The sequence below is a fragment of the Musa acuminata genome, chromosome BXJ3-2 (assembly GCF_036884655.1).
Source record: "Musa acuminata AAA Group cultivar baxijiao chromosome BXJ3-2, Cavendish_Baxijiao_AAA, whole genome shotgun sequence".
In the NCBI taxonomy this organism is placed as follows: Eukaryota; Viridiplantae; Streptophyta; class Magnoliopsida; order Zingiberales; family Musaceae; genus Musa; species Musa acuminata.
In genome coordinates, this window is record NC_088350.1 from 21,314,463 (window position 1) to 21,342,049 (window position 27,587).

General features: G+C 41.6%; 2 protein-coding genes across 3 annotated transcripts in view; one reads left to right on the forward strand and one right to left on the reverse strand.

Annotated features, from left to right (window-relative positions):
• Nucleotides 1-21,304, reverse strand: part of LOC135631348 (uncharacterized) — a 30,548-nt gene extending 9,244 nt beyond the window's left edge. Inside the window, exons 1-8 of one of the 2 annotated variants that reach the window (XM_065138947.1) lie at nt 20,873-21,304; nt 20,514-20,617; nt 17,270-17,356; nt 17,109-17,184; nt 16,945-17,019; nt 16,775-16,828; nt 16,087-16,146; nt 15,846-15,962 (exon numbers count right to left, since the gene is read on the reverse strand). In XM_065138947.1, the coding sequence (XP_064995019.1) occupies nt 15,846-15,962; nt 16,087-16,146; nt 16,775-16,828; nt 16,945-17,019; nt 17,109-17,184; nt 17,270-17,356; nt 20,514-20,617; nt 20,873-20,911 (612 nt within the window). In that variant the 5' untranslated portion in view covers nt 20,912-21,304. The remainder of the gene's footprint in view (nt 1-15,845; nt 15,963-16,086; nt 16,147-16,774; nt 16,829-16,944; nt 17,020-17,108; nt 17,185-17,269; nt 17,357-20,513; nt 20,618-20,872) is intronic. The other variant, XM_065138946.1, reaches the window with a different exon arrangement.
• Nucleotides 21,305-25,393: 4,089 nt separating this feature from the next.
• LOC135632143 (patatin-like protein 3) lies at nt 25,394-27,312 on the forward strand. Its single transcript, XM_065140597.1, has 3 exons — nt 25,394-26,701; nt 26,864-26,926; nt 27,010-27,312. Exons 1-3 carry the CDS (start codon nt 25,790-25,792, stop codon nt 27,289-27,291), a joined length of 1,257 nt encoding a protein of 418 aa, XP_064996669.1. The 5' UTR covers nt 25,394-25,789; the 3' UTR covers nt 27,292-27,312.
• Nucleotides 27,313-27,587: the final 275 nt, after the last annotated feature.

Genomic DNA, 27,587 nt, shown 5'->3' on the forward strand with positions numbered 1-27,587 from the left:
TATCTAACCCTTTCCAATGGTCATATCCATTTGAATGGGTTTTTAAACCATTTCCTACCGCTCTTTCACCCCCTTTCATTCTCTTAAACTCTTATACTAAACTCTTATACTCTCTCAATTTCTTTCTCACTCCTGTCTCTCGTTCTCACATTTGCACTCTCTTAAAACTTCACAAAGCTATAATTTATGGATTGGATCAAGCTTGAGAGACTAATTATGAAGTATTAGCATCTAAGTTGAGGAAGAACTCTCTAATCAAAGATATATAAACAACTTCTCAATCAAATTCACCAACCCACACAGTCTAGAGACATGGCAACGACGTAGACAACAGTGTCTTGACCGACGATGGCGACAACGCCAAAGAGTCAATGGTAACATCTACACAGTTTGAGGGAGGTGTATGGATCGAGGAGTAGTATTTTACACATGCCACCTAAAATTCAGATCATGAAACTCGATGTGATAATTAGTCATTCTTCTCCGAGTAACAGTAATAGTTGGTCATTTTTCTCTCCGAGCAACAGTACTATGACTGATCTTATAATATAGAATAGCAGATCAATGGAGAAAGTAAAAGTTCCAACATTCTCCATACTCCGCACCAATACATGCCATAATCATACTTGCCTCAAGAGTCACCTCGGACACATGTGGTTCACGATGACTAAACTACGACAATCACCACATTGATGAACCAATGACATACAGTGTATCGATATACTATATTATGGGATCAATTTCAGGATTAGGTCCGACAAACATATCAAATTAGTATACAAATACATAGGATCGAGGACCCCGATCCATCGCTTATGAAGTCTCATCATTCTTTTTGGTGGTAGAACCAGACATATCCATTAATCAATTACTTGATTCATTTGAATCTTAAAGTTTAAGTTGTTTAACAAATAATCTAACAATTCAAATCATTTCTTTGTAAATAATTCAATATCAATGGAAGGATGATCTGAAACGGTACCATAAAGCTACTTCTCAAAGCCCAAAAAAGATATATGCAACTATTCTTTCTTAATTTAGATTTTTTTGCTAAAATTATACTAAATTTATATTTATTTCCAACTTAAAAATCCTAATCTAGCTTTTTTTCTATTTTTAAAAAATTTCAAAGTAATTTTCAACCATATTCCGTGTCATCAGTACGCCCCACCATACCAACACATGATATGTCGGTATCGAACGATACATATCGTACCATAGGCCAACCAACACATCGGTTTAGATCGATAAAGTGAACCTTGATTTCTAGGTCACCAATTCATGATTTTTTGCTATTTTCTTTGCCTTGAATAACCTCTTCTGAAATCCTTTGTAAACCTAGATGGTTCTCCTTCAGTGGAAAAGAACTTGATCCCAAAGAGAAGTCTATAAGGTACTGGTCTAATAAGACTGGTGCAAAGTCACGACGTTCCTCCAAAGTAACCCAAGTAGCATCGGAAGTTGGACGATCACGTCACTTAATAAGAAAGTACTAAGGGATGATAGTAGTATATGTAATAAAGCGATCATCAAAATGGTCTCTATGTCATCCCTGTATTATGGGAGAGTCAATGCTTTAGAAGGACTAAATAAGGCGATCATCAAGAATGAACACTGATAGATAGAGGACATTCAAAAATACCACGACTCTAAATTGAAAACTAGACTCAACATGCAAATCATGGATATGTTAAGCGAAGGAGTGGGCTAGTCCAGAGGCACGATAGTTAAGTGGAATGGGTGCAAAGTCAATGGATGCAAGGAATATAGCCGAGGACAACTTCAAATGGGCCTTTTTCCGGTGAAGCGGCTTGGTTATTATATGCCAGTGATTTCAATAGGCGCTCAGGCGCTCACCTAAGCGCTCGGGCGAGGCGAGGCGAAGCACCCGACGCCTGGGCTTGGTCTCCGGTGCTTTAGTTGGTTCAATCGAACCAACTAAAGCACCGATATTAGCTGTCGCTGCCCAACCCTAACCCTACTCACGTTCACGCTACCGCTGCTGCAGCTCACTGCCGCTCGCCGCTGCCGCTGTCACCACTCCTGCTCCCGCTGCTCACCGTTGCCATTGTCGCCGCTCGCCACTCTCGTTACTGCTGCTCACTTTTACCGTTGTCGTTGCACCCTCGGTCTTCCCTTACACTCCTCTTTCTTCTCCTCTTTCGAAAGTATACTGTTAACAGTATACTTTATACTGTTAACAATAATGTATTTATATTTATTAGATTAATAATATATTATTTTGATTTTAATACTGTTAATTTTTATTTATTTAAAATTATTGTTAGGTTTCAGGATAAATAGCAAGTGTACAGAGCAACTCAATAGAGTCTCCAATGGTATCAAAAAAAGATCCTGCATGGAAGTATAATTATATGAAGGATTCGAAAGATCCTAATGCAGTGACTTGTATATTTTGCGATAAAACTACTAGAAGTGGTATTTTTCGTGCAAAACAACATCTAGTAGAAAATTTCAAGAATGCAGCAGCTTGCAAAAAGTGTCCACCTGAGGTAAAAGAAGAGTTGCTGAGTTATATGAATGAAAAGAAGACACAAAAGAATAAATCTTACGGGAATTTACCATAAGATAATGTTGAACATCTCAGGAATGAAGAAGAAGATTATTCTATAAGTATTAACCCAAGTGAGAAAAAAGTATACGACAAAAAAGAAAAATAAGTTATGAGTACTAAGAAGGGTAAAAAAGGACCGATGGATCTATATATGTTTCAAGGATCCCAGAAGCAACAAGGGCAAGCAGGAGACTCAAAATTTAGACAAACAAATATAAGTGATGCTTATGATAAAGAAATAAAAGGAAGAACAATTAAGCATATTGCTCGCTTCTTTTATCAGGCTGATCTTCCCCTTAGTACAACTCGTTTAGACAGTTTTAAAGATATGATTGAAGCTATTGGAAGATATAGTGCGGGATTAAAACCTCCAAGTTATTATGAGATGCGAGTCCCATTATTGCAAAAAGAGTTGAATTATACAAATGACTTACTAAAGGGTCATAAAAAATCATGGGCAACATATGGTTGTTCTATTATGTCAGATGTTTGGACTGACAGAAGGCGCAGGAGTATAATTAATTTTATGGTTAATTGCTCTTTAGGGACTATGTTTGTGAAGTCAATAGATGCTTCATCTTTTATAAAATCTGGAGATAAGATATATAATTTACTTGACAACTTCATGAAAGAAATTGAAGAACAAAATGTCATTCAAATCATAACCGACAATAGAAGCAACTATGTATTAGCCGATAATATTCATCTTTTAAATTTTTTAATTATTTTATCTTCAATTAAATGTGTTAAACTCTTAAATCTTATCATTTTTGTTATCCTTTGTCTCAGGTAAATTGTTTGAAACAAAAAGACAACACTTATATTGGACTCCATGTGCAGCACATTGTATTGATTTAATGTTGGAGGATATTGAAAAGATCTTAGACATCAAGAAAACCCTAGAAAGGGCAATTTTTGTTGTTGGATTTCTTTATAATCATATTGGGGCTTTGAATATGATGGGAGAATTTACAGGAAATAAAGAATTAGTGAGATATAGTGTCACCCGATTTGTTACTTCATTCTTGACATTACAGAGCGTGCATCGTCAAAAACATAATATAAGAAACATGTTTACCTCTGAGAAATGGGTAACAAGCCAATGGGCAAAAGAAGCAAAAGGCAAGAGGGCTACTAATATCATCTTAATGTCATCCTTTTGGAATCATGTAGTTTATACATTTAAGGAAATGGGCCCTCTTGTTCGAGTCCTTTGGTTGGTGGATAATAAAAATAAGCTTGCAATGGGATATATTTATGAGGCTATGGATAGAGCAAAGGAGATGATTAAAAGGTCTTTTAAAGAAAATAAAGAAAAATATAAGAAAATTTTTACAATCATTGACGAAAGATAGAATTGTCAACTTCATCGTCCCTTACATGCAGCAGGATATTATTTGAACCCTAAATTCTATTATAAGATTAAATCTGTTGGGTTTGATGCAGAAGTTTTTGATGGGTTATATCAGTACGTTGCAAGATTAGCTCCCAGCCTTAAGGTTCAAGATAATATTATTCATGAATTATGTTTATATAAAAATGCCGAAGGTCTTTTTGGAATTCTAATGGTCGTTCGATCCAGGACAACTACGTCTCCAGGTATTAATAATTTGATATAATTAATTTCATATATATTATGTTACTATATTATTGCTAATAATAACATAAATATTGCAGTTGAATGGTGGAGTCTATTTGAAAATTTCACCCCGAACTTACAGCAATTTGCTATCAAAGTACTTAGTTTGATATATAGTGCTTTGGGATGTAAGCGAAATTGAAGTGTCTTTAAGCATGTAAGGATCACTAAATATTTTTATTTTAATTAATTAATTTATTTATTTAGATAGATGTATTAATATATTTTTAAATTATATGATATGATATATTCACTCGAAGAGAAGAAATCGGTTGGAACATCAACGATTGCACGATCTTGTTTACATAAAGTATAATCAAGCTTTGAAGGCTCGTCATGATTTGCAAAATAAAATTGATTCAATCTCATTGCAAGATATTAATGATTCAAATGAGTGGTTGGTAGGAGAAATTGGTGCTAACTTGCAAGATGCCGAAAACAAGCTTGTATTTGAAGATAATAGATTGACATAGGGAGATGTGGCAAGAGCTTCAGATGCTGGAGAATTACAAACATATACAAGACAGATGACAAAAAGAAAAATGAGTGTAAAAGCATCAAGCTCGGCTCCTGCTATTGTTGAAGACATAGAGAATGAAACATATTTTGATAAAGAGGAAGGAGTCGAAGGACAAGAAGAAGATGACGAATTCAATGAAGATGATTTATGTGAAAATAACGATAATATTGATTATAATGAAAGACTTTTATGTAAAATTTTATTGTTTTGAATTTTGAAACTTTTTGTTAATGTGACATTGTGATTTTGTATCTTAGATTTTCTTAATTTAATAGCATATTTTTATTTAAAATTTTAAATAATTATATTTATTAATTATATTATATATTTTTATATTTTAGCGTCTCGCTTCGCTCGGGCGAGCGCCTAGCGCTTGGGGCGTTTTTGGACCTTGACGCTTTTTGACGCATGGCGCTTTTTAAATCACTGTTATATGCAAACTCTACCATAGGTAAGGTTAAGTCCCAGTTTTTCAGTTTCTCTCTAATTAAACATCTAAGAAGATTTTCCAAAGAACAAATAACAATCTCAGTTTGACCATCTATTTAGGGTGAATGGCTAAAGAGAACTTCAATATTGTGTCAAATAGTTTTCACAAAATTTTTGAAAAGTAGCTAACAAATTTCACATCCCTGTCTAACACTATGGTCGAGGGAAAACCATATAACTTAACCACTTTATGAAAGAACAATTTAGCAATGTATAAGGCATTGTTTGTCTTGTTACATAGATTAAAGTGGGTCATTTTATAAAATCGAGCAACAACAACCAGAATAGTCATAGCCACGAGATATTTTGGGAAGTCCAAGAAAAAAATCTAAACTCATATCTAGCCATAATGAGTACAGAATGAGTAATCAGGTATATAGGCCAGTATTGTGCTTGCGAGTTTTGACAATTTGACAAGTGTGACATAGTGACACTAGTCGAGCAACATCTCGCTTTAAAGAAGGCCAGTAAAATCTATCCTCAACTAAATGCAATGGTCTTGTTGCTCAAGTGACTCTTCAACTTCATTCATGGGTTGTTTTCAATGCATTGAAGATCTCCCAGGACTTGGATCATTTGATCAAACAACTAGTTCAACATTGTGTCGTTATATACTAGTTTGGTCCTATGGGTGTCTCCCTCAGTGTACTGGTCTTAGGAATCATCAAGAATAGGTTAGTTTTCACCCCGTCTAGTCATGATTCTAATGCTATCAACAAATTGCCTTTTGATAATGATGTTGTTAATTGTTGCAATGCACAAGATAAAGGTGTAATGATTCAAGTTGTTCTCTCACCTTGTTTTTTAACAACTTTCTAGGTTTTAAAGTTCAATACTACTCTTGTTAAAGTTGTGAGAGAAAAAGGGTGATAAATGAAAAAACAAAAATGGGGGAAGAAGAGATGAAGAAAATCACGATATAAGGAAATACATAATTTTTTGTAACAATAATATTAGTGAAGTTTTCAAAAAATTACCAAGCACCGAGAGCTAAGTGGTTCACCAATTCCGTAGGAACAATCACCCCAAAGTCCAACTCCATACACAAGGGGTTGACGTTGGAGGTGCAAGGCTCTGTGAGTTTTGATTAAAGCTTTTATTGCTAGTTGGGACCCAATGGGGTGCAAGGCAGATTTATTGATATACTCTGACCAAATTGATGTAGAACATAAAGAGAAATAGAGAGAGAGAGAGGGAGAGAGAGAGAGAGGAGTGAGGATAGAGAGGAGGGTAAGAGACTAGAAGAGAGAATATGCAAATATTTTTCAGTCATATTGGAAGTGTTTCGTCCATTGACAAGCTCCACTATCTATAAGGGTTTTGGAGTCTTAGTACAATCAATAAAGACAATAATTTTCAGGAGTAACCTCCTAGGGAACTTGTATGTATTTTAGAAACCCAAAATGTAACTTCTATGAGACCTCAATAGCTTTAAAGAAATTATCACAGTTGAAAGTTTTCACAGCTGAGAAGTAAAAAAGTATACTTAATACAAGAGTGCACTTAGTACAAAAGTACAATCCCAAGGTTAACACCTAAAAAGACCAAAAGACTTCAATTTTTCACACAACTCTTAGAGTTTCTAGGTTACTAATTCATGATTTTTTACTGATTTCTTTGCCTCGAATAACCTCTTCTGAAATCATTTATAAACCTAGATGGTTCTCCATCAACACCAATCAACAAAAATGTTGATGTTGTTTTTGAAAAGAGAACAATATGAAAAGGTTGAGCCAAATATTACTACCTTCAAGCTGTAAATAGAAAGAAAAGATGCCATTTCAACAGTAAAAAAGACAAACATTTGGTATGCAACTCAGTTGAAAACAAAATGAAAAACCTTCTTTTATCAAACTGCATCCATCATGCATCTCTAGTCTACAAAAATCATCACGAACGGTCGTCGCGCACCCGCAACAACTCCGTTCAACGAACCGTTCGTCGCTCACACCTGCATGTACAGCTGCTTGACAGCATGTTTTCTCTTAGTTTTGGGCCATTTTGCTTGTAAATATGTAAGTTCGAACAAGCTGCAGCGTTGCAAAGCGACCGCTCACCGAACCGAGCAAAACAGCCCCAAAACAGCTTCGTTTTCGCGTGCCGCGGGAGGTGAGCGGAGAGCTGCCTCCGCTCACCAAAATGTCAGCCATCTCAGACCCCAGGAACCCCCCGGGTGGCACAGGGCTGGATGGGGCTTCGGTTATATACCGGGCGTTGAGATCTCTTTCGCAAGTTCGCACGTGACCTTTACGGGAACTTGTCTTTGCGCCCGGGACTAGGTGAGCGGCTGTTTGTGGGCTTGCAGCTATTCGTTCATCCTTGAAAGCCTTGTTTTTCTCCCTCTCCCTCTTTTCTCTTGTGCACACAGGGTGTTCGTCGAATTGCTTGTAAAGCTTCCCTTTTCGCGAGACTTCGGGACTTGTCCGTTGCTCGTTCTTTCGAACTAACTTCTTTCTCTTTTACAGGTCCTTCGGGACCTGCGAGAGGTTACAAAGTGGGCTGATCCTTGCGGAGCAAGATCGCAAGGGCGAAGCGCGACTTAGGCAACGCAAGCTAAGTTCGCATCTTTGCCACAAGGGTAACTCGCGACTTAGGCAACGCAAGCTAAGTTCGCGTCTTTGGCCGCAAGGGTGCCTCACGCCTTAGGCAATTCCAGCTAAGGTCATGACATTGTGGTATCAGAGCGGGCAAGCTCTTCGATCGAACAGCGAACGAACTTCGCAACTTCGCCACGGCAAAGCATCGTGGCGAATCAAGCAAGACGGGGCAAGCCGGACCCTTGCCCCAAGCAACCGCAGGTGGGCTGCATGTGCACACTCGCTCTCATGCTGTTGGAGCCGCTCACGAGGAGCGCGGCAGCGAACAGGATGAGCGAGAAGTTGGCAACTCTCCGCGAGCGGAGGAAGCGCAATCTGGTGCACTAACTGGGAAAAAGAGTCATAAGGAGAGACTCACGACGACGGAAACCCGCCTGGATGTTTTGGAAGCGAGCATGGAGGAACTCTACCATGGCCAACAAAGACTTGTTGGGGTAGAGAGCTCGCAAGAGGAAGCGGAGTCCAGGATCGACAAGGTCGAGGCCTTAGTCGACCGACTGTCTGATGACACCAAAGACTCCGTGCAACACTTACAGGATGTAGTGGCGGAACTTACTGCAAAGGTGGCCATGCTCACAAGAACACTAAATGCGGGAGGAGGCAACACCCGCGTTGCACAGCCACAAAATTTGAGGGCACCTGAGCCTCATGGATATGGAGGGGCCAGAGATGCCAAGGAGCTCGAGAACTTTCTGTTCGACATGGAGCAATACTTCCGAGCTACGAGGCCCGATTCTGAAGATACCAAAGTTTCTATAGCAACAATGTATCTGAACGGAGATGCGAAACTTTGGTGGCGAACGCGTTGGGAAGAGATCCAACGAGGTCGGTGTCGAGTCGACACATGGGAGGACTTGAAGCGAGAGTTGAGAACTCAGTTCCTACCGGAGAACACAGAGTTCGTCGCAAGGAGGAAGTTGAGACAACTCCGCCAAAGCACCACCATCCGAGACTATGTGAAACAGTTTTCTGCACTAATGCTGGACATACAGGACATGTCCGAGAAGGACAAATTGTTCAGCTTCCTCGATGGTTTGAAACCATGGGCTCAACATGAGCTAAATCGAAGGAATGTTACCGATGTGGTCGGGGCAATTGCTGCTGCAGAAAGGCTCACCGACTTTGTTTCCTCTGAAGACCCAGCGAGAAGGAAACAATCTTCAGGCAATCGCTCTCCAAAACATTCTCGAGGGAAGGAGCTCGGGGGCGAATAAAAGAAGAAGAACTCCCACAAAGGGCCGAACCCAAAAGGCAAGGCCTCAAAACCTGGAGGATGTTTCTTGTGCGGAGGACCGCACATGGTAAGGGAGTGCCCACAGAAACAGGCACTCAATGCTTTGACGGCTTCCATCCACCCTCCCCGATCAGACAAGGGCAAAGCTGTTGCTCTTAGTTCGAGCAGTTCAGAATCCAGCAGCGACGACGAGGAGTCGCAAGGACCCCGAATGGGAGCAATGCGTTTGTTGAACGCTATGCGGGGTCAAGTGGGGGAGAACATGAAGACGAAGGCACAAAAAGCAGGAAGTAGCGAGCTGATGTATGTGGACATCAAGCTAAATGGCCAAACGACCCGTGCAATGGTGGATACGGGCGCTACCTACAACTTCATAGCCGATCGCGAAGCACAACGACTTGGGTTGACCTTGGAGAAGAGCCCAAGCCGAATGAAGGCGGTGAACTCGGAGGCCAGGCGAATCTCCGGGTTGGCGAAGGGTGTTCCTATCAAAATCGGGACTTGGAGCGAAAACACCAACATGATGGCCGTGCCACTGGACGACTTCCAAGTGATTCTCGGAATGGAGTTTATACACGCGGCAAAGTTGGTGCCGATGCCGTTCTTGAACTCCCTATGTATGATGGGAGGCGATGACCCCTGCGTGGTTCCCGTCTCTCGGAGAGGAACTAAGGAGCCCCAACACATTTCGGCATTACAATTGAAGAAAGGGGTGCGAAAAGGCGAGTTGACATTCGTGGCTGCTATGAAGCTAGAGCCACTCAACGAGGAGGCCATTCAAGAACCTGCTGTGGTGGCGAACGTCCTAAAAGAGTTCAAAGACGTTATGCCACCCGAGTTGCCGAAGACTCTCCCTCCACGCAGAGGCGTGGATCACAGTATCGAGCTGGAGCCAGGAGTGAAGCCTCCAGCAAGACCACCCTACCGCATGCCTCCACCAGAGTTGGCCGAACTCAGGAAGCAGTTAGGTGAACTGCTAAGCGGTGGTCTCATCCGCAGCTCTAAAGCACCTTTCGGAGCTCCAGTTCTCTTCCAGAAGAAACAAGATGGGAGCCTCCGATTATGCGTCGACTACCGAGCCCTCAACAAAGTGACAGTGAAGAACAAGTATCCCATCCCGCTCATTGCGGACTTGTTCGATCAATTGGGCAAGGCGAAGTATTTCTCAAAACTCGACCTTCAGTCGGGATATTGGCAGGTGCGCATTGCTGAAGGCGACGAAGCAAAGACTACGTGTGTGACCAGATATGGAGCGTTTGAGTTCTTGGTGATGCCTTTCGGCTTAACCAACGCTCCGGCCACATTCTGTACTCTCATGAACCAGTTATTCAAGGAGTATCTGGATAAGTTCGTGGTCGTCTATTTGGACGATATCGTCGTCTACAGCCAAACACTCGAGGAGCACGTCAAGCACCTTCGGACGATTTTCAAGGTTCTCAGGGAGAACACTTTGTTCGTAAAAAGGGAGAAATGCTACTTTGCTCAAACTGAGATCCTATTCTTGGGGCATCGAATCGGTGATGGCTCCATTCGGATGGATAAGTCGAAGGTGCAAGCAGTTGCGGAATGGCGAACTCCAAAGAAGGTGCCAGAGTTGAGATCCTTCCTTGGTTTCGTCAACTACTATCGACGCTTCATTGCGGGATATTCGAAGCGGGCAACCCCACTGACGGAGTTGCTGAAGAAGGAGCAGCCTTGGAAGTGGTCTGACAAATGTGAGATAGCATTCCAAGATCTGAAGGCTGCTGTTCTGGAAGAACCAGTGCTCAAATTGCCAAACTATGGAGAGCCCTTTGAAGTCCATACAGATGCTTCGGACTTTGCTATTGGTGGAGTACTCATGCAAGAAGGTCATCCGGTGGCCTACGAGAGCCGCAAACTCAACGAGACCGAGAGGCGGTATCCAGTGCATGAGAAGGAGATGACAGCGGTGATCCACTGCCTACGAGTTTGGCGACACTACCTCCTCGGGTCGCGATTTGTGCTGAGGACAGACAACATCGCCCTGAGCTATTTCCAAACTCAGAAGAAGCTCTCCCCAAAGCAGGCACGGTGGCAGGACTTCCTGGCTGAATTTGATATGGCAATGGAATACAAGCCCGGGAAGGCGAATGTCGTGGCCGATGCGCTGAGTCGGAAAGTGGAATGCGTGAATGCTGCACAACTGGAGGGCAGAGGCCAAGCAAGTCAGTTACACTCCAACTTCCTTTCCCGAATCAGAGATGGACTGTATAGTGATCCCCAGGCAGTTATCCTGATGCAGCTCATCAAAGAAGGCAAGGCACGACGATTTTGGGTCCAGGAGGGACTTGTTTACACAAAAGGGAATAGGGTTTATGTTCCCCGAGTGGACAATTTAAGGCGTGAACTCTTAAAAGAGTGTCACGATTCCCTTTGGGCTGGACATCCCGGCATTCACAGAACGTTGGCTCTTGTGGAGAGGGCCTTCTACTGGCCAAAGATGGGGATTGATGTGGAGGAGTATGTTCGAACATGCCTTACTTGCCAACAAGACAAGGTGGAGCAGCGGAAACCGGTGGGACTTTTGGAGTCGTTGCCTGTACCAAAAAGGCTATGGGAGAGCATTTCCTTAGACTTCATATCAAGCTTGCCGCCTGTAGGGGGACTTGGATCGATACTTGTGGTGGTCGATCGGTTTTCAAAGTATGCAACTTTCATTGCTGCTCCCCTATATTGTTCAGCTGAAGAGGCGGCCAAACTGATGATGAAGGGTGTAGTGAAGTATTGGGGAGTCCCACACAATATCGTTAGTGATCGAGACGCTCGGTTCCTGGGACGATTCTGGACCGAGCTATTCAAATTGTTGGGGTCAAAGTTATACTTCTCTACAAGCCTCCACCCCCAAACGGATGGTCAGACTGAAAGAATAAATTCGCTCTTAGAGCAGTATCTCCGGCACTACGTGAGTGCCAATCAACGAGATTGGGTGAAGCTGTTGGACATCGCCCAATTCTCCTACAACTTGCAGCGGAGCTCTGCATCCAACAAGAGCCCCTTCGAAATTATCACAGGACAACAACCGTCGACTCCGCACACTATGGCAATTGGGTATACTGGGAGTAGCCCATCAGCCTACCATTTCGCAAAGGAGTGGCATCGAAATGCCGATATTGCGCGGGCTTACTTGGAGAAGGTGGCAAAACGGATGAAGAAGTGGGCAGACTTGGGAAGGCGACCACAAGAGTTCAAAGTTGGCGATTTGGTGTTGGTAAAGCTCCAACCAGCATCACTCCAATTCTTCAGGAAAAGAGTCCACAAAGGATTGGTGCGTAAGTACGAAGGGCCCTTCCCAATTATCAGCAGGGTAGGCAATGTTTCTTACAAGTTGCAGCTGCCGACGTGGTTCAAAATTCACAACGTTCTTCACGCCAGCAACCTGAAGGCCTACCATTCGGATCCGCAAGATGCTTCTCGAAGTGTTCCAACTCGGCTACCTCCCATCACAGCCTCCTACGAGAAGCGAGTGGAAACCATTCTGGCGGATCGCAAGATAAAGCTACCCAACGGAGCGGAGCAGACAGAGTACTTGGTGAAGTGGCAAAAGCTTCCCCGAACTGAAGCCAGTTGGGAGCCTGAAGACGCCCTGCGACATGAAGAAGAAGTCATCAACAACTACCAACAAGCGTCGACGAGGGCGTCGACAGTTTAAGTGGGGGAGAATGTCACGAACGATCGTCGCGCACCCGCAACAACTCCGTTCAACGAACCGTTCGTCGCTCACACCCGCATGTACAGCTGCTTGGCAGCATGTTTTCTTATGGTTTTGGGTCATTTTGCTTGTAAATATGTAAGTTCGAACAAGCTGCAGCGTTGCAAAGCGACCGTTCACCGAACCGAGCAAAACAGCCCCAAAACAGCCCAAAACAGCTCCGTTTTCGCGTGCCACGGGAGGTGAGCGGAGAGCTGCCTCCGCTCACCAAAATGTCAGCCAGCTCAGACCCCAGGAACCCCCCGGGTGGCACATGGCTGGATGGGGCTTCGGTTATATACCGGGCGTTGAACACTCTTTCGCAAGTTCGCACGTGACCTTTACGGGAACTTGTCTTTGCGCCCGGGACCAGGTGAGTGGCTGTTTGTGGGCTTGCAGCTGTTCGTTCATCCTTGAAAGCCTTGTTTTTCTCCCTCTCCCTCTTTTCTCTTGTGCACACAGGGTGTTCGTCGAATTGCTTGTAAAGCTTCCCTTTTCGCGAGACTTCGGGACTTGTCCGTTGCTCGTTCTTTCTCACTAACTTCTTTCTCTTTTACAGGTCCTTCGGGACCTGCGAGAGGTTACAAAGTGGGCTGATCCTTGCGGAGCAAGATCGCAAGGGCGAAGCGCGACTTAGGCAACGCAAGCTAAGTTCACGTCTTTGCCACAAGGGTAACTCGCGACTTAGGCAACGCAAGCTAAGTTCGCGTCTTTGGCCGCAAGGGTGCCTCACGCCTTAGGCAATTCCAGCTAAGGTCGTGACAGAGTGGTATATCAGGGCATACCGAGCGATACACCCTGGTGTACCGAATAATTTTATATATTTTTCATACTGTAGCAGTGCTACAGTGTAGTACTGTAGTACTGTAGCAGTACCAGGCGGTCCGCATACCGGTAACCTGTCGGACCAGTATGTACCGCCTGGTACAGGCGGTACGCTTCGATATGGCAGACCTTGATTCTAACCAAGGATTGTCTTTTTTGGGTACCTAACCCGTTTCGGCAATATGTCGGACCGGTACATACTTGTCTACCGACAAATACATCAGTGCATACCGATGTTTCGACAAGGAACAAAAAAAGCATGAAGAGGAAGTGGCGATAGAGGAACAAAGGAGGAAGGAGAAAGGGAGAAGGAAGAAGAGGAAGCAGTGGAGTAAGAAGAAGAAGGAAGAAGAAGAAAGGAAGGAGAAGAAGCAACAATAGTGTACCTAAGAAGCAGCAACATTGCAGAAGCAAAGCGGAAGTCGCAACGGCGAGGGCAGCACCATCGTATGCAAGAATAGGGCTCACGTTCGTGATCCCTTTTTTAATGCTGAGTTGGATAGGGGCTCACTACTTTTTTGATTTTTTTATTTTAATCGGATCGCTCGAAATGGGGGTGGTCCGCGTATCGGCCCACTCTCAAACCAGTATGTACCACCCATACCATACCATTTCGAGCAGTACAATAGTCTATGATTCTAACTGAACTAAGAATGCTAAATCTATGAAACAATTTCTCTCTTAAAAGATGTAAAATTCTGTAAAATAACTATAAGGAGACATCTGCCTTCCTGAATTATGTTCTTGATGATAATGATTTTTTTAATCCAGTACTTACCGACAATATAACTTGTAAACGAAGATATAGGTAAATTAGCATCCTTGATGGCGTTGAAATTAGTTGATAAAAATACGAACATAAATCATCTGGAAAACAAAAGGCACAGAAAAGAACTGCATAGCTCAACTTGAAACAAGTCGAAAACACGATAGGATCTCAGCTCAGTTCAGTTTCATGTAATCAAACTGAAAGCCAAGAATAATGGTTGACACCATGATGACAGCCTTCTTTCCAGTGACACTAACTATAGAGAAACTAATCATCTTAGTTGCACATCTGAAAAATTGTTTCCACCAAGATGTGTGTGTGTATATATACACACCAAGATGTGTGTGTGTGTGTGTATATAACAATTATGCTTTGCAATTGAAAAGGTTCAATGAATCCAGGGATTTCTTGTTAAAGGGAATTCAATAAATTTCATTGTCTTAATGAGACAGCCATGATATTCTGCTCATCATCACAGCCGAAAATGCACTTGATTTATGTTACTAATAATTTAAGGAAATAATTTTTTCGAAAAACATCATGAAGGAGAGAAAGAGATATCATAAAAGAGAACTATCAAAAGAAAAGGATAAAAGGAAAAGTGCATGCAAGTAAATTAGTTCAACAATAGCCGTTATCCCAACCAGTTGGGGTTGACAACATGTATCTCTTGCCACCATTTATGGTCCAATTTTATCATATGATGGCCTAGCCTTGCTTTGAAATCAGTATTGGTACCATTTTCATAATTTGACAAAGCTTTATGTTTGCTATTAGTTGCCTGAAGCAATCCTTCTTTCCCTGAGAGGGACTACCACTGAAGTATTTTCAAATGTCTTATGTGCAAGATGCAAACATACAGAGAACCTATTAAGTGATTTTTCTCAAAGAAGTTTAACAAACATTATGCAATTAAATTCTAACAAAAACTTCAATTCTAAATTTCTGTGGGCTACCCTATCCGTTAATGAATGGCATTATGCAAAGATATTCTAACCTTCTTGATCAACACCTCAGACTTCAGGATATAGTATCACAACATAAATTAGCATAAGCCAAATATAACTCCAATGTCCCTTCAAAAATCCACAATGTCAAGACTAACCACTCATGTTTAAGAGAAATATTGTCTTTATTTTTTCTATAGTGAATTAGGTCTTCTTGATAATGGAAATCATCTAAGGAAGCCTCTGGTATATCGGCAGAGACCTATTGTTGACTCAATATTATTTGGCCTTCACAATATACTATTAGGAAGTCATTCATAATAACAATCTCACAAGATGACAAAAATTCTGTCAACTGTGCCTACTTAGATACTAAAACTTATGATGCTTCAAAACATTAGATCTTTTGTGGGGTCTGTAAACTTTCAAATATTACTGAGAAATTCAATACATACAATTATTTATAAGGACAACATATTCTTTTCATCAGGTAAATGATAAACAAGATCAATTATACATTGGGATCCAGCATATCACATACCGATGAACTAAACTTATCCACGATCATCTCGAGAACATCAGTATCTTCCACACACTGCATTGTATCCATGTAGCCGAATTGCATATTCTCATCAGCACCAATCAATCGAATGAGAACCTGCTTCACATTGCCAATTTCAGAACTAGTTGAAAAAAAAAAGACAGAAATGCTAAGGACCAGTATGTTTGTAGATTTGCATATCAACACAAGAACAAACATAATGAAACCATGAACTGCTAACCTCCATAATAGATGTTATTCCAATGAGATCCACAAGTTGATGAATTATTTCTCGATGACCCTAGACAATAACAAGAGAAGTAAATGCAAACCCTCATTAATGCAAGTGATAACAGAAAAGAGGACACCGTAGAACTTTAGCATATAACAAACATTAATAGTTGATATCCAACAGAAACCAGATTATAAAGCTTGAAGCATCTATAAAACAACTCCAAGAAAGTGCAGATAAAGCGCAGTAGGAAAAACCAGTGCAAATCATCTTCCACACGAGACCTTAATGCTCAACATCTAGTGATGAAGTCAATCATTCAACTTTATGTTTTTCATAAAAAGATGGGAGAATTCATACAAATGTTCTCTCATTTTGATGGACCAACTGACAATTTGACCAACCATATTCAGCAGTTAATGCAAAGCAAGCATAAATATTTTTTTCACCATTTCCATAAGACCATATGAGAATGAAGGCTAATCAGCTTCCCCTTATTCATGGCTACTGTGCATACCAACAAAAAATAATGGAATTCAAATTCTCAGAATCCCTCTTATACAGTCATGTTAAGAACACAAAACAAAACTCCATGACAAAGAAAACTTAATACCATCTTGGTAGAGGCTAATTGAACAAAAAGAATCAAAACAGAGAAATTTTAATTTTTTTGCTTTACCACGTGAACATCACAAACCTGAACATAATTAAGAAGAGGGCCTGCTTTCCGCATCATTAGGCATATCACAACCTTGCCAAACAACATAAAATTTGCAATACTAGGTGTTAGACACAAAGAAAAGCTTGAAAATGCTGAGAAATCACTTGTACCATTAGTTGTCTCATATAAAAAGTTCCAGTGATTACCTTACTGAAGTAACCAGCTAGCAATGTACTATGTGGGTGATCAGGCTTAAGGAAGGAGAATAACAAATCCAGAAGCTGAAACAAGAGAAAAAAGGTGCAATCTAGAAAAGAGTGGTCATGTTTAATCATACATAAGCTGTTAGGAGTTTCTTAGAGACATTTACTTGTACATCCTCAACTAAAGCCCTCAATATGATATCAACATCACAGGTAAATATCTCACATGCAATAAACGGAAACCTGTATAAAGACAAGTTTCAACAAATAAGTCGAGTGGCAAAGTATTCAAACAATATCTCAGAAGACAAAAAAAATCATAGCTCACTTGAAAATATTCTTCTTATCAGCATCCTCAGGCGGCTCCTCTATAATATAACGAAGTAATTGCTCCAATTGGGCCTTTCCTCTCAAACTGCATATGAGGATAGCAAAATAATAAACGACGAATAAAGCATTGCAAAGAGATCAAAACAAAATTGCAAATTACAGAGACGCCTATGTTCAGATTCGGCATTAACAAAAAAGGTTGAATACAAGGAGATGTCCAAAAATTAATTACAATATTTATGTCACATATTTACTTTATTAAATAGAAACGATTACAATATAAAATAAATTAAAAAACAAGATATATTATGATTGCTTCATATTTCAAAATTAACATAATTTGCTCAGTGCTTGTTTCTTGCAAAGGAAAAGCGGATAGGCCATTCCAACATCAAATATAATAAGCATTGAGGCATCTGGCACTCCAACAAATAGGTGGCATCCAAAGATGCATCTAAAGAGATTCTTTTTAATTGACATGAGAGAATCTATAAGCTTACTAAGATACATAATACTTACTCCCCTCCTAAGACAGAGATGGCAGTTTATCCTTTTTTATCAGTAAGTAAAAAACATTTTATTGCTTAAAACAAAAAGAAAGCATACATTTCATCTATATGCTTGTTTACTAAGATACACAATGTTTGTTCCCCTCCCTATTACAGATATGGCAATTTATCTCTTTTTTATCAGTAAGTAGCTTATTGCCTAAAACTAAAATTTTCATTCTATAGAATTGAGTAAGACAAGAAACAAACTAACCAGTAACACTTGAAGCTATATAACAATTATATCATAGAAAACCTAAGATCATGAAGTTGCATTGCCTTCCTTACTTCTACGTACTAGTTCAGCAGTAGAAAAATTAAGAGATAGGAGAAAGAAGTCCAAAAGTTACCAAGAGATTCAATTTCATCTGGTCAGGTCTGTACTTACCAGACCTGACCAGACGAAACTACCAGTATTTACTAGACCAGGTATGAACCAAAACGTGGACCACCCCATTTTGGATTATCCGTTCTGTTCATTTTGTTAGATGTTAGGCTGGAACTTTTTTCTTTTAGAAGGCTCCAACACTAAACCAGATGCCTTTTAGGGCTAGCGAGAATAAGCGAGCCTGTTCTCCCTCTCCGCACTGTCGCACAACCACCATGGCCCGCCCATCGTCACCCATTGCCTACCACTCACCTCATCTCCTACATTTCTCTTTCTCCTCCTTATCCCTTCTTCTCCCTTCTTCCTCCTACCCCCCCCCCCCAACAGAACGCTACCACAGTTCATGCCGACATACAATGTATTGATATGTTTGCATATATTGGACCTGTACCACTCTAGCTATCAACCGGTATGGGTTTGGTACCCAAAATTTCATTCCTTGTTGCATGGTATATATCTACGTACCTCCAAAACACATGTACAGCTCAGTATTTCTAGGAATGGGTGATATATTAGAACACAATTGACATATAAGAAAGCAAGCAAACAAATAACAAACAAATAGGAAACAAAATATTACCATTGAAGGTGCTTGATTGATTACCATTAAAAAAGGTGTTTGAAGGCTAGTTTTTCTACTAAACCAACCACAATTTGTACCGGCTGATAGCCAACATGTACGTGAACCAATCAATTTCACCAATCTAGCCCAGAAGAAAGCTAGCCACTACATAAACTCAACATGTAAGGGTATCACCAAGCACAAATATCAAGGTTTTTCTCCCAGTACCAGTATTGAGTTCTTTTCCTATTTTTCTCAGTTTTTCATAATATCAACAGCATCTTTTTAGGTTCCTCTCTCTCTCTCTCTTCCTTTTGTTTCCTCTGTAGCCTTGCCTCCTTTTCTTCTTCTCCTCCTCCTCCATTACCACTACCACCACCACCACCACCTCCTCTTCTTCTTCCTCCTATGCCACCACCTCCTCCACCACCACATCCTCTCAATTCCTCCCTCCTCATCACCAACCAGACACAGCATCAACGTGTATGCCTGCTGACACATAGGACACCTAGTGGCACCAATACAAATAATAGTATGCCCAAGGACCACTTTCAGCACTAGACAGATTTGTAACCTCACTCAACTGTCCTTATCATTAAATTTCCTACTGTCCCTCTTGTTTCTCTTCCTTGCTCCTCCTCATCGACATTCATCCCCACTTCTTGTCTTCCTTTCCTTCCTACAACAGTGATGAATCGCCCATATTTGGCCAACTCTAGCTTATTGGTATGAGTCAATCTAAGTTTGAAAAGGACTTGTAGAGAGAGAGAACAGATAGCACTGACAACAATGAGAACTTCAAAACCAAACCTATGATCGTAACAACCAATATTACCAGACTGATCTCATACTACTCGAGGTCGACTTAATAGATCTGTTTCCCACCTTTAAAAACTACTGAGGCCAATATAACTAGAAAATGAAGAAAACCTAATACATATAATAGATACATTTTTATATTTTAAAATATTCAATTTTAAATATAATGATTATCTCAAGCTCGAGTCTCCAGGCATGAATGAAAAAACAAAAAAAAAGAAGATTGTGACTTTGGATAGTGACTCCAGAATCTCATTTAGACTCCTAACAATCTGTTTAGGCATAGAACTTTTAAATTGCATAATTTCCACATTTTTCTTCTGTTGTTATTTTTCAATGTGATAAGACAATTGGTGTTCCAGTGTATGAATGTATAAAACAATATTTAAAGCATTTAAACGACCTTATGGTTTATTATATTTGTGCGGTCAATTGTTCTCAAACCAAAACAGGTCAATTACTAGTTTGATTCTTGCATTCTTTTTATCTGCATTTATGTTTTCTTGAATTGTTTGAGACAGTGTGCATAGTTTTTTTTTTTCTTTTCTTCTAGACTTTCTTTGGCCCTGTAGAAGGATGCATCACCAAACGTTGGTAAATTTATTCACATTCAGTCAAAATATTGAAGATAATTTTCCACATTTTACATTTAATTGGGTTTGTAGCAGTCAGGTTTGTCGCTCATTCAAAGCTAGCTAACTAATGGATAAATAATTTAATACTATAGAAAAGGATACACCAAAATTTTCAGCATCCTTTTTAGTTTTTAGTACCATATCTCATTCAGTGCTAGCTAACTAAGAAAATTTAAAGTTCTTCCTATAAGATCGTTATCTCAACATGTAAAAGCAAATGATTAGAAGCAAATATGTATATTCTTAAACATAGACCAAAAAGCCAATACTAGAGTAAAACAAACTATTACAAATTTAAAAGACGAGTATTCAGTGCTTTGCATTCTTGGATTATTTCATCCTCATCAAGAAGATCTTCCAAGGTAAAGTTTTCCTTCTCCAAAATAGCGTCTACCTGAAACAAAGCTGGAACCAGTATTAAAAAATGCATTTTGTATTATACGCATTATATAAACTAATAATGACAATGCTTATGAAGGGAAGAAACAGCAAATATTTTCGCAATCATAAGTAACAATATACAAAAATTTCCCGTGGTGACAAATGGTAACACAACGCGCAACCCAAAATTCGGACGAACAAAACCCCAATCCCATCCAAGAAGGTGAAAGAATAAGAAATCGAATCCAGTAAGAGCGTAAAGACTCACGGGAGACGCTTGACTCAGTCCGGTCATGCGCCAGAACATCCTGACGGCCCCCGATCGAAAGATCCCAAGCGCGCCTCGGGCGCCCCAACTGCCAGATCTAGGGTTCCGGGGACCGGAACCCTCGCCAATTGGCTCCAAGAAAACCCTATGGGGGGGAACAGAACCCTAGGATCCCCGATCCGCTCTTCCTCGGGCGGCTTCTTGAAGGCGAAACAGATCGATGGTCGGAGGAAAACGCGCTTCAAAGAAGGAACGCGCAGCGAATTGGCCGGCGATTGGGAATGGGAGGGCTCAAAGGGATCGATCTCGAGGAGGGTTTGAGGGAAGAACGAGATGAGGAGGGCAGAGGAGAGGGAGGGAGAAGGGAAATGGGCGAGCCCTTCAATCGCGGGAGACGAAAGAAGGAGATCGTTAGGCCTACGGTTTGCTTAAATACGGCCCCCTGGCGAGTGCTTCCAACTATTTCGGGAGATAAATTAGTTTCTTTTTTATTTATTATTGTATATATATTGTATTTTTTATATCCTTCAAATTTTTGAAAATAATCATTTATATAACTTTGGTTAACATCCATCTATAAAATTGGCAACATAACATCTAAAATAAAATATTCTTCTCATTAATACACATGATAATTCATAATTTATGGTAGTCAAATAATTCTTGAGGCTTTTGATCGGATGAATTTTGACCCGTACGAGTTTTATGACTCATTTGAGCAATCAAAATCTTTTTAAACTTCAAAAAGACTTATTTTAACTTAGGCATCATGCCTCATCCCAAATAAAATATTTGGATCGCATCATCATAGAGCAACAAATGGATCGATGCATGATGTATTGACTAATTTATATTGCATGAACAAACACGGAACTTGTAATTAATTAATTAATTCCTTCCAAAAAATATTCTTACGAAAAATAATGATCAAGTTAGCTTTATATCAACAACCAAAATGGGCGTAGCAAACTCTCAAATTATTTGTTTGCTTATCTTAATTACTAGTTCATAGGCCAACCATTATCATGCTCAATTTAATTTGGTCAAATTCCAGTCAATATAGCTTCCAATTTGTGATATCATTTGAGCTACCTTGAAGGTTAATTATGATCGTTCTTCTAATTGAGATCCACCGTCGTTTTGGATGTGATCTTTATTAGTTATAATGATCAAAGACTAACTATGGTAATGTGAAGGCAGATCTTGATCATTCATACTGCATAAGAAAACAATTATAGTCATCTATTTATTTTGTGGCCATGCATAAATTTTGGAGCATTTTGATATAATTTCCTGCTAGTTTAGACCCAATATAACTATTTTGATATCATTTCTCGTCAAGTTAATTATAATTTTACTTTGCATTTTTCAAACAGAAAAAAAAAAAAAAGAAAACTAACGATGCAAGAGAATGCAAATTTATCAATTAGATAATTGAGTGAGTTGGTTGTGAAAACAAGTTTAAAAGACCAAAAATAAATTTAATTATGCTATTTTAACTTTGTGTGGAGAAAAATCATTTAAATTTGTTTTGAATTTAAAATCAGATTTTTTTTTAAATTTGAGAATATTTTCCATGTTTAACCAAAACTGGGATGTTATGGACTGGTGAAAAGAAATTCTTTTTTGAAGAAATTATAATATTTGTTTCTTGAACATGTCATAATGGAATATAACCACTACCCTCTCATAATTGTTAGGCTTTGGCTGAAATTATAGATATTGTGGTTAGAAGAGGTGAGACAATTGAATTAGTATTAGTAGTATGAGGATAGGTAGAGAAACATATAAAAGTTTTACTAGAAACTATATATGAGGATCTATATGATTCTAAATTGACTAAAAATATTATTTTATGTTGAACTTAATGATAACTCCAATTTGTGTGTGCAAAGCAAAGAGATGGAGAACAAATGTAGTGCTGAAGGGGATGAGAGAAGAACCATAACAAAGAAATGCAAGCAGAAGATTTGTGGATTGATTTGGACAAAGATCAAATAACCAAGTTGTGTCTCTACTTTAGCCATTGGGTGTATGTTCTTAAGCAGCTTGCTGTTTCCTTTCATCTTGAAACAAATGATCTATTATACATCCTACTGATTCATCAGAAATGAACACAAGTGTTCCCTTTTTTATCCAAAACATCTTCCAACTTCTCTTGCAAAAGTGATATTGGGATGAAAAGATATTAATCCAAGTGATGAAAATTTCTTTTGTCTTCAGGCTTATTGATCTTACTAGAACATTAGATTAAACTTGCTGTGATGAACTGATGTCTGAAACAGTTAATTAGGCCATCCAAAATAAGCTGCATACAATAAAGAAAATAACAGAAGTGTTGCAGAATTAGTTCCAACAGATTAATGCATACTTTTGATCAATGATTGTTATATCTTCATATATTATCAACAAGCAAAACCCTTATTCTGGCATTTCTCTGAACTAGGAAATATATATTTGTATATTAACACATATTTTTTACCTGTACAAATGGACAACAATGCTGTTCAACCTGCGGAATTCCTTAGACAAATATATACCAAGGATTCATACACTGATTCTGATCCTAGTCATAGAGGAGAGAGGTTTGGAGTAGATAAAGAGGGAGTTACAAAGATTTCTAACGCCACACCTTCTTCAACAACCAGCATGAACATGAAAGCTTGAGTGTTTCAGACACCACACCTTCTTCAACAACCAGACCATGGACCAGTATTGTATGTAGATTTTTCCTCTTTATTCTTTTTGTTATAGATACTGTTTGCATTTTCTTGAATGAAGCAGAACAACTGCTGCGGAACCAATTGAATAATGAGATAATTGAATTAACCTTGTTATATGAGATAATTGAATTAAATAATTGAATAATGAGATTAAAAAAAAAACCTTGTTATATGTCTTACATCAACAATAATGAGATAATTGAATTAAATAGATTGATAATGATTGGTGAGGATGTATATCCTGTCGGATGCTTTTAAGGTATACTCTATAGTTATTGTATAGGTTGTATGTAACAAAATAACAAATAATATGAACACTAAGTCATGAAAACCCGTTGCCTCCGTTTATTGAAATCTTTCTCTTATTGCTTCTATCTTCTTCAACAGATCTGCGGCCTTTACATCGGTGCAACCTAACTATCACGTCATTGACTGCATTCCGAAGCATCATCCAAATATCCAATCCACCTGCAGCAACTTGAAGAACCCCTCACTGCTTCAAACACTCGACAGCCTCACATGCAAGATTGCAAAGCTGGCTTTGGATGCTTCGAGGAGAACGATTAGCTGAACAAGTTGGCAACCCTCAATAATTTGTCTTCCCTGACGGAGCCCCCTTCAAGAGATGTTTGACAGGAAATGGCAGATCTCACTGTGCTAATGGAGATACAGACGATAGTCCACTCCATTTTGCCCTGGTCCTATTTGTGCAACGCATGTGAGAGCAATAAATGCCAAACACTGTGGATTTGTATGAAGCTGCAGCAGAAATCAATTGTCCTCCCTCATGAGTTCATGTCTTTTTCATGGAAAACATCGTCCAACATCAGATGTGCATTTTAACTTTTGAGTTCCCCCTCATCAAAGCACTCTGACGTCAATAAGAAATGCCAATATGATACAATAAACTCTCAGAAAAATGCTGCGTATATAATCCTTGCCTGCCAGTGATATCTATGATCCACCATTTGGCTCATTCCAAGCATGTAGAAGCATGACCACGTGATATCATAACCCACATGAATCACAGGTCACAAAAATCGATGTGCATCAGAAATAAACAAATCATTCTCATCCTTACACTGTTAGTTTCTGTAGCTCTTTCCCTATTAATATAATCAACCTTGATAAATTGAATGACCAATAATACATCATCACCTTACGGTGGAGAATGATTTAAACATGTTTGGGTGTATTGTACGAACAAGAAAATGAAGCTTGAAGGTCCTGTGAAGATTCAAGCTCAGAAGTCATCAGAGTTTATCTTTTGGTCTGCCACACTACAGCCTGTTTCTGCATCCCCGTGGAGCTGAGGAGCAACTCGCCATGATATAAAATCGGCGGAGGTGTTGTCATCTGCAGGTAAACAGGTCCGGAGGCTGCAAGTGGTTCGGCTTGACGTAGCAAGCAGTGGCTTTCTGTTCTTCCATGGCCAGTACGGATGACCTCAAACCCTGGACGAGGAGGAAGACGACCTTCCGCTTGCACTTATCTGACACAAGACTCACATACGCAGAATACAATCATAAAGAGGTGTGGGGGGATTCGATAAATCAAATAAATATATATGTGAATCATCATCACATGAATTATAAACATTAGTAGAGGGCGATTCCATTATAATCTTCTCGAGTCATGCTAAATAACACGGTGGAGAAGCCATGCTACCGAGTGCCGTGCTCGTCTCGTTGGTGAGTTCCGACCGGTGCGCGTGGCCCACGTGTCCCGACTCGTCGCGCCAACCACGTGCGACTCGGCCGCGTCCCACGTCGCTGCGACAACATCTGTGGGCCGGGCCCACCGCATCAGAACCGTGCGTCGGCGTGGCCGTGAACGCACTCCGGCGCTCCCTGATTCGCCCACGTGGCCACCTTTTGTTCTTCCCCCCCTCGCTCCTCGCCGAGAATACCGCGTGCCGTCTGTCTCTGACGCCAGCCGTCCATCCTTTGATAAGCATGAATCGAGAGGTCCCGCCGTGCCGATTGATCGCCAGGACCAACGCGACCTCGGTAAGCTGCGCTAGTAATGCTAGCGTGTGCCGGTCCGCCTCCCGCCTATAAAGGGACCGCGACCTAATCGTCAATGCTATGGTCGTCTACCCGTCCAGGTCGGCTTAATCGGCTCGCCGTTGACAGGACCTGGGTGGAAAAAAAGTGGTTGGTGGTTATATTTTTCCGGTGTAGGACATAGAAAGATGTCGTCGGCGGCGGCTTGGATGGAGCCGAGCTTGGACGTGGACAAGCTGAGCCACGAGATCTTCTCGATACTGGAGAGCAAGTTCCTCTTCGGATACGACGAGCCCAAGCTCTTCCTCTCCTCCACTCCCGCCACCATCGCGGCAGCCGGCAGGGTACGCGTCCTCTCCATCGACGCGGCCGACGGTGCCCTCGCCGGCGCCGCACTCGTCCGCCTCGAGGCCTCTCTCCGCAAGCAGTGCGGCGACCCCGCCGCCCGCGTCGCCGACTTCTTCGACCTCGCTGCCGGATCCGGCGCTGGGGGCGTCCTCTCGGCCCTCCTCTTCACCCGCGGCCCCGACGGTCGGCCACTCTTCTCAGCCGCCGAGGCCCTCCGCCTCCTCACCAAGCACCGCCACCGCCTCTCCTCCGGGGCCCAGCGGAAGGGCATCCTGCGTGGCTTCCTCGGTCGGTCGGGCGGATTGTTCCGGCGTGTGTTTGGGGACGCAACGTTGCGGGACACCCTCAAGCCGGTGCTCATCCCGTGCTATGACCTAGCGACGGCGGCACCCTTCGTGTTCTCGCGGGCAGACGCCGTGGAGGCGGACGGCTACGACTTTCGGATGGGGGAGGTGTGCGCCGCCACGTGCGCGGACTCGTTGGCCGGGGCGGCGCCGGTGGACATGCACTCGGTGGACGGGCGGACGCGGATCCGGGCGCTCGGTGGCCGGCTGGCGATGTGGAATCCCACGACGGTCGCCATCACCCACGTGCTCAACAACCGTCAGGAGTTCCCCGCCGCCGCCGGGGTGGAGGACCTCCTCGTGGTTTCACTCGGCGGCGCGGATTCCGCGGCCTCACCCGGGAAGCTCCCGGCGCTTCCGTCGGCGGCGGAACTCGCGAGGATCGCAGGCAGTGCGCAGGCCGACGTCGTAAGGACTCGCCACTTAATCCAGCGTTATTTCTTAGTCGCATTAAGGCACAGCACCGCATAAAGACTAAACTATCCTTCGCAAAGGTCGCTTGTGATAGTGTAGTGTTGGGCACTTTGGTTATTTGCTGTAATCGTTAAACTATTCTCCTGTTCATGGCAGGTCGATCAAGCGGTGGCGATGGCGTTTGGGGAGAACCGGGCGACGAACTACGTACGGATCCAGGTATGGAGTACGGAATTCAGATTTACCAAAACACCCCTATCAGGGGGCGCTAACTTAGGCGTTCCCTGCGGTGGGTTTCGCAGGGACACGTGGCTGTGCCGGTGACGACAGCGGCGGCGGAGGCGGCGCTGGCGGACAGGGGCGTGGACTCGGCGCTGTTCCGGGGCAGGAAGCTGTCGGAGCGCACCAACGGGGAGAAGCTGGACCTCTTCGCGGCGGAGCTGATCAGGGAGCACGACCGGCGGCGGAAGCGCGGCGACGCCCCGACGGTGGCGATCAAGCCCTCGACGCCGCCCTCTCCGTGCTCCTCAGAGTCGACAAGATGGCCTGCAATCCTTCTCCCTGTTCAAGAACTCAGAAATTAAATAGGAAAAATAAATAGAAAATTTATAATACTTCTGTGAGAGAAAACCTTTTCTTTCAATTTTTTAGAATGTAATTATGATCGTGATTTTTTTTAGTTTATTATAATTTCATATGACTCATAAAAATATGTGTAAGTGATCTTTATGCCATGATCGAGATGTCAGCATAGCTTCATCAAATGCTAGATGTGCAAGGTTATGCATGTGAATACTTGGATGGTGGAAACGAGCGTCGGGTCAAGTTGAGTTTAAGACTCGTCTCTTAAGTGTGGTCTTCTCCTTTACCATTGGCTTAT

Excerpts from the sequence above, each read along its gene's own strand:
- LOC135632143 (XM_065140597.1), top strand. The coding sequence starts at position 25,790 with ATGTCGTCGGCGGCGGCTTGGATGGAGCCGAGCTTGGACGTGGACAAG. Across the intron at positions 26,702-26,863 it reads GCAGTGCGCAGGCCGACGTC|GTCGATCAAGCGGTGGCGAT; the intron begins GTAAGGACTCGC and ends TGTTCATGGCAG. Across the intron at positions 26,927-27,009 it reads CGAACTACGTACGGATCCAG|GGACACGTGGCTGTGCCGGT; the intron begins GTATGGAGTACG and ends TGGGTTTCGCAG.